Source organism: Sinocyclocheilus rhinocerous, unplaced genomic scaffold (assembly GCF_001515625.1).
Source record: "Sinocyclocheilus rhinocerous isolate Xijiao unplaced genomic scaffold, SAMN03320098_v1.1 scaffold1294, whole genome shotgun sequence".
NCBI classification, from domain to species: domain Eukaryota; kingdom Metazoa; phylum Chordata; class Actinopteri; order Cypriniformes; family Cyprinidae; genus Sinocyclocheilus; species Sinocyclocheilus rhinocerous.
In genome coordinates, this window is record NW_015656157.1 from 2,539,978 (window position 1) to 2,550,177 (window position 10,200).

Sequence of the window (10,200 nt, forward strand, 5' to 3'; positions counted from 1 at the left end):
TTTATTTTTTTCCCCCTAATATAATTTAATATTATTTTCCTGCAGGTGATTCGACATGTCTGACGAGGGAAAGCTCTTCATTGGTGGTCTGAGCTATGATACCACAGAGCAGTCCTTGGAGGAGGCATTCTCCAAATATGGATCAATTGCCAAAGGTTTGTCTTAAGTAATTTTTAAACTAGGTTTGTCTAAATTCTTACAGCATTATTCTTGATTATGTGGTTCTTTTTGCCTTAGTTGATGTCATCAGGGACCGTGAGACCGACCGCTCCAGAGGCTTTGGCTTTGTTACATTTGAAAATCCAGAGGATGCAAAGGATGCCATGGCTGCAATGAATGGAAAGGTAAGATTGACGCATTTAAGGATGGAGAAAATTGTAACCAAATGTTTTAAGATTTATTTCTAGGACTGAAAAATGGACCATTTTGATGCCTAGATGTGTATTAATCATTCATTTTTAATAGTGAACTGCAGAAAGTTCATCAGTCAAACTGGGTGGAGGCCTGAAATCAGTTTAACCATGAAATGCATCTTTTTTGCAGTCTGTTGATGGCCGCATGATTCGTGTTGATGAAGCTGGCAAATCTGGTAGACGGTCCGGTGGCTTCAGAGGCGGTTCTGGAGGTGGCAGGGGGTTCTTCAGGGGTGGTAGAGGTTGGTGTTAATGTTGAATGCAGTTCAGTGTTTCCCATGCCATTATATTAGGGGGGTGGCCTGCCCCCCCAACAGCACCCCCCGCCCCCCTTGAAGGTCAAATTAATTTTATTTAATTATATTTTCTCTATAGCGCCAGATCACAACAGAAGTCATTTAAAGTTGCCTTTCCTATAGAACAGGTCTATACCTTGTTCTTTTATTAAGCAAACTAAATAGCCTTATGTTATTTATCTTATTTATGCGATGGCATGTCATTTTGATCTCTACGTTATGGTCGCGCATTCTGCATCACGCACAGCGGAGTTCCGCCCGATGCGCGCACACACAAGTGAGCCCACTCCCACTAGTATTTGTAAATATTAAGCCGCAAAACGATACATATTTAAATATGAATTCTGCGTGTCTCTGTGTTAATGAATGGCACAGAAGCGTGGTTTTGTTTACTAGTCGTACTGAAACGCTTGTGACGCTTCCGGTGATATTAACGTCTGCCGTCTCACTGAGGACATAAATACATGAACAACATCTTCAGAACTGCTCTGAGTCACTTCATGAGCATTTGTCCGTTGCATTTGAGTAAAACTCATGTCATACACAAACAGAAATGTAAAGGTATTCACGGCAACCCGTCAAAATTAAAGTTCGGTTTAACTTGAGGGCATTGGCAGAAATGTATTACTATTTATTCCCCCCCCAAAAAAATTGTTTAATTTATTATTTAAAAGAGATTAAATTAATGTTTTATGCCTTAAAACAATGTAAATACACAACACAGAATTTCTGAGCAAAAAATCATAAGGCTATTGTAAGAATAAATGAAACTTGTTTTATGCTTTCAAATAATTAGACCTGGTAAAACAGAATTTGGTTACAATAAAACAAGTTGGAAAAATAAAACATTTCATAGGGCCCTAATAAACATGTAATATTTGTTAAACTTTTAATAAATTGATGTTAAATTAAGTTTCATGATTTTAATTAATTTGACATGCTTTTTGATTAATAAAATGTAATTTAACCATTAAAAAGGAGTCCTTTACGATCTAGCGTTTTAATATTAATATTAATTAACAAAAAGCCTTAAACCTAGGGGAAACACTGGTTTCTGCATTTGGCTGTAGTTGGCTGCATTTGAAGTAGTCTTGGTGGCTTGTAATTATGACAAATCTGGTGGCCCACCTGAATTGTTGCATCTTGAATATCTTGCATGGGTTTGTCAATTCATCTGTGCGTAACCTTTTTTTTTTCTCTCTTTTTTTTCTCCCCACAGGTGGTGGAGGATACGGTGGTGACAGGAGCTTTGGTGGCGATAGGGGCTATGGCGGAGGTGACCGATCCTACAGTGGTGGCGATAGAGGCTATGGAGGAGGAGAGAGAAGCTATGGTGGAGGTGACCGATCCTACAGCGGTGGTGGTGGTGGTGGTGGTGGATATTCCAACAGGAGTGGTGGATACTCCGGTGGCAGCGGCGGTGGATACAGGGATAATAGGTGAGGGATCTTTTACAAAAGGAGAGATTGTGCACAAGGAATAATTTTATGGTTATTGTAACCGTGAACACTTTAAATATGGCAAATATTACTTTTGGTTTTAGGAGTCAGGGGGGATATGACCGTTCTGGCGGATCCTACAGAGACAGCTATGACAGCTACGGTATGTATTGATTGTTCAGAATTACACATTTTTCTACACCATTACAACAGTAGATCTCAGTCCACTTGTTTTGTCTTTAGAATAATGTCTAGACCTAAGCAGAGAGACAAAACTGCCATTTTCAATCTTTTGAGTTCAGTCTACTTGGTTGCCTTTATCTTGGAATTGCTGACCACAGTCCAAAAAGACATTTTACAAAATTAGCGACTAAAGTAGGTTTTGTGCACTTGATCAGAATAGTCAATAAGACCTTGTTCGAAAAGAATCATGTCTTGGTGTCAGTTCACTGTTTGGAAAGGATGTTCACAATGCTCCAGTGCCTTTACACTTTTGCCTACTTCTTGTCCTCAGCTTCACACGAGTAAAAAAAAAAAATCCTGATTGCAAGATCATCGCTTCGCTGGCTGTATTTAAAAAGATGCGCTCTTGGAAGACTTTTTTTATTTTTATTTTTTCTTTACGTTTTGTGTTCTGGTTCAAATGTTCTATTAAAGACAGACTCCTTTTTTACCGTGTCAAGTATCCGCAGGATGTTCCTCTCATTGAGGAGCTGCCTAATGTCCATGAGCATTCAGTTACTGTAAGAGTTTCAAGTTCTGTGAGGCTACCTGTATCTGCCATTTTATCTTGCGATTGTGTTATAGATGCTCACAGAGGTTTGAAATTGCCCTTTTGTTGTTTTTTTTTTTTTAGTATGTGTTTAAGAAACTGTGTCTCTGAAACCATGCGTGAAAATTAACCTGTCCCAACACAGCCTGATAGCTTCTAAAACCAATTTCCTCAAAGATCTTTGGACCAATTTCTTAATATCGGCTCATTGAAAGTGCTTAGGTGGGCATTTGCATTTAAACTATTTTAAAACGGCAGTTTCGCCACAAGAAAATATTCTAATCTGATCCTCCAATAGAAGCTTGATAAGCTGTGATGTGTTCTTTATGGCTCTTTGCCGCCTCCATTTTGTGATGCATTCCTTTAGTGAAGCAAGGCAGGCATGTTGCATTGGAGTTGACTCCGGCAAACCTCCTTGATATTGCTAAAGATTTGTAAATATTCATTATCCAAAGAGTAAACCACTGAATTGGGTCATTCCACCTCACATTAGGAGTGATGGCCCAGGGTACTTTACTCTTTGTGCAGTCTAAATTTATTTTTTAAAGTATGCTCTGCTGTGGACTGGACTTATCCTCTTAAATGTCAAGAATCTGTTCCTCCTTGGAAAGAAATGTGCTCTGTTCTGTATATCAACACCTCCGAATCCCTTTTTTCTTTTTGTATTAATCTGGCTTCATGAAGCCCATTAAAAAATGGTTGGAAAATGCTCTTTCGTTTGCATTCGATATTTAAAAAGCTCAATATAAACCAGATTAATGTCTTGGAGTGGCTAGCTGGGGATTTAGCATTTGGGATCTTAAATATTTTTCATTGGGCAAATAAAACTTAGTATTAGATAAGCAAACAAACAAAGATGATATGGCAAGCAATGGTTCTGTGTAATGCTTCATTGGATCCAAGAGTTCTCTGCTAGCAATTACGGAAATCATCAATGTCCTTGGAGAATGAAGTGTTGTGCCTTCCGACTCAAGAATCCTGAGATGAAAGCTGCTCTCTTGACTAGGTCAATTGTGGAGATAGGCCTGTAATGTGAGGTAAAACCTTTTGCTCTCCTGTACGCATTCTACAACCGTTCTCATTGTCCGTGTTTTCTTCGAATGTTGCCTCAACCAGTGATTATATCTCCAGAATCTGTTCAGTCCTGTTCCACAACCTAAGAAATACACTTCCTGTTACCTGTTAAAAAAAAAAAAAAAAAAACTGCATAAATTTTTCTTTTTTTTTACTTTTTTTTTTATAGTGCGCTCGTGTTTGGTGGAAAGTACCTCATGTGGCCCTTGAAATGAGAGATTTTAAATCCCCGTTCTGATTGCTAATTTTTATCTGCGCCCATTTTAGATTTAAAGAATTTTTGGTCAGTTGTAAGTCACATGTCAAAAGCTTTGACATTTTTGAAGAGATGTAGCCTTTGCGTCACCTCGTCGTCTTCAGTGATTCACTAAAAATGTTTGGCCCTTGGTACAAAATTGAGTGTTTATAAACAAATTTATTGCATTTGTTTAGTCTAGAAGTGTTTGTGTAGCGTTGTCTTGGAAGATTTTTTTAAATGCATGATTTGTTCTGTTTCTATCTTCTGTGTAGTAAAACAACTTTTTATTTTTTCAGACTGACACTGGACTTGTTGCATTTGAAAACTAGAGGAGCAAGCTGACCTTTGATGAAATTAATTCTCTTTCATGGCAAAGATGAGAGGTATGCATTTGCTTGTAGATTCAAACCAATAACTATTAGTTTGATGTGGGTAATGGTCCGGTGTTCTGTTGAAGATTGATTTTCCTCAAACAATGATTGCTTGTGGTATTAGAGACTTTTTTTTTTTTTTTAAGCTGTGTGAATGGCGTTAATTGGCTAGTTTCTTTAAGATGCATTTTTTTTTTTCTGACAAGTTACTTGGCTTTGCTTTTTCAGCTCATGGAAAATTCCTGCTCTGCAGATGAGCCCATCTCTCCCAAAAGATAAAAAGCAGAGAAAGTGTCAACGCTTGCAGAAGATGAAAAATCAATCTTGCAACTAGATTAAAGTTTGATTGCTGTATTTTGCTGAAAGCAGCGATTCGGTAGAAAGGTGCTCCCTTTAAAGGCGTGAGAATGACAAATCAATTAAATAAAGTTTGTTTTACACCTGTTTTCAGTACTTTGCGTTGTTTATTGGTATAGGTTTTGTTTTTCTTTGCAGTGCACTTACCACAAGGTGGCAGTGGTGGCCAGCTACTGTACAAAAGCCACAGAAAATGAAATGCTTAAGGCTGGAGTGGAAGGGTGACAAGTATTTTTATTTATTTTTTTCAATTTTTGGGGGAATAGTTTATACCATTTAATCATGACTTAATTTAAACATTTCATGGATTCATTCATTGATTAGTCATTTTATTTTTCCATTGCAGTTTAATCTAATTATTGTGTGGTTTTAAGGGATGTTTGTCTTTACACGAAAGAGAAAAGAACATGTCTTTTCAAGGTTTTTAATGTCATTGGATGATGTGATGAGTAATTTTCCATTGCGATTTATTGTGATAGAACAAAGTGAGCATTGCAACAGATTATTCAATAAACTGTTACATTTCTGTGTTGTCTTTACTTTGTCTCCTGCTTTGTGCTCTTCTCTGGCTTCCTCAGTGAACCTTTTGGCTGATAGAAGGCTTAATATAGATTTGGGTACTAAACTAAGTGAAGTAAAACACAAATTTTAGGTACTAGACAAGATCTAGTGTAATCAGGTTTCAGGTAACAGACAAAACACTGATGGATTTTGGGTTTTGACATCTGGGGTTGAAACAAATGTTCTTGACGTGGAGACTTGATCTATCATTTCTGGTGTTGTAGGTGACCTCAAGATGCTCTGAATTCACAGAAGGTAGTGGGAGATGTGAGTGTACCCTGTGAGGTAGTGTGCATTTGGCTTTTTTGTAGAAAATGACAATTTCCTGTGCAAAACCTCCACAAACAAGTGGACCCCCACCGTCTCCCTGTGGATTATATTGATTATTAGATCAAAATGCACTGATTTGCCAAATTTGTGAGTGGTGCGTTTTGAAATACCTGTGCTGCTCCAGTTGATCCCTCAGTGCACGGAGTGTCAGCCGGGTCACAGTTTTCAGAGTCTATCAGAGTCACGTTTGCTTCTTGGAGCACATTTGATGGAGACTCGTCGTGGTATTTCTTCCAGCCCCAACCCATGACCATGCAGTCCTTTGCGATTCCTTCATTCTCAGAATTTGGCAAAGTGATAGTACCCACAATTTTGTTCAACGTTGCTTGAGTTTTGAGCTAAAAGAGAAGATGCAAAGTTCTTGCTTCAATTGGTAACATTCTTTTAACTGTTTTTCTGATTTTTAAAGGTAATGCATTTCCTATCATGAAAGGCCGTTTTTCACAGTGTGATGGTAATTATGAAATTGAAATAATAAAATAGTTCAATCTTATATATTACCTTTAGAAGCATGATGTCATGACCTGTTCTTTTCATAGTGAATTTTGGATGTGGAATGGGATCTACCTCTATACCGTCAGGTAAAAAGTTGGTGTCATAGACCCCCAAATAGACCATAAGATGACTAAAAATGACAAATAAATAAATAAATATAGACATCATAAATGCCAGATTTACAAAGTTATTAATATTTATAATACAGCAACATGACTGCCACTTTGAATGTCAAAAGTCACCAATGTAAAAGACACTCATACATTTAAACTTTTCTTTAAAAACAACTGCAAGACCCACCCCGGCCAACGGACCTAGTGGTACTGAAAAAACTGCAACCAGCAGAAGAGAGTGAAGACGTGTCGCCAGCGTTAAGCCAAGTCTCAGTAACAAATAAAAAAATCAAGTTCATGAGAGGCAAAGAGATCGTTCAGAATAAAAGTCTTATTTGCCAGAGATCTCGCGTTTATCAACGCCATTGTCACTGGAGTGGTGTCAGAAGAAGATAGGGAAGATTGAACGAAAAAGTTTACCGGATTCCCGTCACATAAGGAGCGAAGGTTTAAGTGGTTAACTCCACGAGCGGCCGCCTGGCGCGAACCATCCGCGAGGACCGGGACATCGACACCGGGGGCGGGAAGACAGGCACAAGATATGAACATCTCAGGTTCACCTCCTCGACCTCTGCCACGGAGGACGGTGGTCCGATAAATGGAAACCTCCTGATCTTCTTTGATCTCACGAGGCCTCCAGCGCGCTTCCCACGCTTCCTTCGACGTTTCCTCCACAGGCAAAAGCATCCAGGCAGGTAACAAACCTTCCTCAGCGCAACTGGCACAGGCAGTGTATAAGGAAGGCAGTCTTCTCTGGTATCGCGAAACAGACAATCAGACAACGCCGACTGAATATCCAGAAAAGTTAAGCGATCGTACACCAGAGGGGAGCAAAGTGGTGTGACTGCAATTGAATGTCTGAAAGATTTGATATTCAGTAATATCAATATGACTGCACTGATACCATTTAATGAGAACAAAATTTGAACTGAATTAAGCTGAATAATGACTTGTTTTCTGTAGAATTGCTTATAGCGGAATTGAATTTGTTTCAAGATCGATGAAATTTACACTTATTAAACTGAACTGAACCAACACCAAACTGTTTACTCTTTCTGATAAAAGTATAAAATATGATAATTTCACCTACCTTTGTTTACAGTGGGCAGCTGTCATCACATAATCCTCTCTTACCAAAAAAACACCACATGCTAATTTTGATATCTTATCACGAATGTAGACCATGTAGGGTCGACTGTGGGGAACGGAGACTTTACCGCCAACGATGCCATCATGCATGGAGAAACAAAAAAAGAGTTTAGTTCTATGAAACTATTCAACAGCATATTATGAGCATAAGTCTGTGCATTGAAACATGAAGCTAAGATTATTCAATAAAGACTGTTCATTTTTATTATTATTATTATCTGTACTTTGACTCCTGCTTTCTGCCCCTCACTGGCTTCCTTAGTCAATTTTTTGGGCTGATAGATGATTTAATACAGTTTAGGGTTCTAGACAAAATGAAGTAACAATGCACTGATTTTGGGTACCAGACAAGACTTGGTGTTTATCAGGTTTTGGGGTCAAATGTCCAGGGGTTGGATCTAATAATCCTGGCCGGGAGACTTGATCTAACATTTCTGGCATGTCAAGCGGCATGATGCTCTGAATCCATGGAATGTAGTGGGAAATATGAGTGTATGCTGTGAAGTGGTCTGCATTCCCCTTGTTTTTGGAAAAATACATAATTCCCTGTGCAACACCTCCACAAACAAGTGGACCCCCAGAGTCTCCCTGTGGATTATATCATTTGTTTATTAGTATACCAGGCTGCAATGACACTGATATACTTCAGATAAGAATTTGTGAGTGGTGGCACTTGAAATACCTGTGCTGGTCCAGTTGATCCCTCAGTGCACAGAGTGTCAGCCGTGCCACAGTTTTCAGAGTCTATCAGAGTCACGTTTGCTTCTTTGAGCACATTTGAAGGAGACTCGTGATCGTATTGCTTCCGGCCCCCACTCAGTGCACAGAGTGTCAGCCGTGCCACAGTTTTCAGAGTCTATCAGAGTCACGTTTGCTTCTTGGAGCACATTTGATGGAGACTCGTCGTGGTATTTCTTCCAGCCCCAACCCATGACCATGCAGTCCTTTGCGATTCCTTCATTCTCAGAATTTGGCAAAGTGATAGTACCCACAATTTTGTTCAACGTTGCTTGAGTTTTGAGCTAAAAGAGAAGATGCAAAGTTCTTGCTTCAATTGGTAACATTCCTTTAACTGTTTTTCTGATTTTTAAAGGTAATGCATTTCCTATCATGAAAGGTCGTTTTTCAAAGTGTGATGGTAATTATGAAATTGAAATAATAAAATAGTTCAATCTTATATATTACCTTTAGAAGCATGATGTCATGACCTGTTCTTTTCATAGTGAATTTTGGATGTGGAATGGGATCTACCTCTATACCGTCAGGTAAAAAGTTTTTGTCACTGACCCCCAAATAGACCATAAGATGACTAAAAATGACAAATAAATAAATAAATATAGACATCATAAATGCCAGATTTACAAAGTTATTAATATTTATAATACAGCAACATGACTGCCACTTTGAATGTCAAAAGTCACCAATGTAAAAGACACTCAATATTCAGTAATATTATCGATATGACTGCACTTATACCATTGGATGAGAACAAAACTTTTGAACTGAATTAAGCTGAATAATGACTTATTCTGTAGAGCTGCTTGATAGCTGAATCACGTCTTGCAACATTGGCACTTATTGAACTCAATCGAATCACCACTGAACTGACTTGAGCTCAATAATGACATTGCTGCCTTCTGTAGAACTGCTTATAGCTGAAATGAACTTGTTTCAAAAACGATGAAATTTACACTGTTATTAAACTGAACTGAACCAACACCAAGCTGTTTACCCTTTCTGATAAAACTATAAAATATGATAATTTCACTTACCTTTGTTTACAGTGGGCAGCTGTCATCACATAATCCTCTCTTACCAAAAAACCACCACATGCTACTTTTGATATCTTATCACGAATGTAGACCATGTAGGGTCGACTGTGGGGAGCGGAGACTTTACCACCAACGATGCCATGTATAAAGAAACCTATAAAGAGTTTAGTCCTATGAAACTATTTCATGGCTTTTTCTGATAAACAACCTGTTGTAATTACTAAAGTAGACTGGATGTGAATACCTGGGGTGCAGGAACGCAGCAAGTAGCAGACAAGTGATATGCCAAAGGATGCGCATTGTAGACAGCTCAGTTACACTCGGTGTGCGCCTCAAGAGATGTTGGGTTCTGCTTTTATAGAGAGATTCAAGGGACCCACACCCGGAAGATAATGGCAGAAGCTGCAGTATGCTCTGCATCCAGATCAGTTTCACTGATCTAATTTAGAGACACATTCATGATGTGAATCTGCCTTTCTCCACATCCCAGAGGTACTCTTTTGTGATCTGGAGACTATGGAAGTCATTGGAGTTCATTGCACCTCTCAAGTACACTAAAAAGTTTTTAGAGTATTTTTGAACCCAAATGCTGGGTTCAGCTTGTTGGGTCATTTTATTGGGATATTTTTAATATTTTTTAGCCAGGTGCTGGGTAGTTTTTCTGTAACTCAGCTGCTGGGTCGTTTTTTACTGTCAATACAAATGATGAACCCCCTTACATACATACATACATACACATCTATCTATCTATCTATCTATCCATCTATATATATATATATATATTTTTTTTTTTTTTTTTTTTTTTTTTTTTTTTTTATGT

General features: G+C 38.3%; 1 protein-coding gene across 5 annotated transcripts in view; it reads left to right on the plus strand.

Annotated features, from left to right (window-relative positions):
- Window positions 1-5,234, plus strand: part of LOC107719610 (cold-inducible RNA-binding protein B-like) — a 6,144-nt gene extending 910 nt beyond the window's left edge. The window contains exons 2-8 of one of the 5 annotated variants that reach the window (XM_016527088.1): window positions 46-155; window positions 238-344; window positions 544-655; window positions 1,929-2,148; window positions 2,253-2,311; window positions 4,529-4,615; window positions 5,099-5,234. In XM_016527088.1, the coding sequence (XP_016382574.1) occupies window positions 56-155; window positions 238-344; window positions 544-655; window positions 1,929-2,148; window positions 2,253-2,311; window positions 4,529-4,533 (603 nt within the window). In that variant the 5' untranslated portion in view covers window positions 46-55 and the 3' untranslated portion in view covers window positions 4,534-4,615; window positions 5,099-5,234. Of the gene's footprint in view, window positions 1-45; window positions 156-237; window positions 345-543; window positions 656-1,928; window positions 2,149-2,245; window positions 2,325-2,662; window positions 3,630-4,528; window positions 4,616-4,831; window positions 5,052-5,098 lie in introns of those variants that run through there. The other 4 variants (XM_016527087.1, XM_016527086.1, XM_016527089.1 and 1 more) reach the window with 4 other exon arrangements.
- The last annotated feature ends 4,966 nt before the right edge of the window (window positions 5,235-10,200 follow it).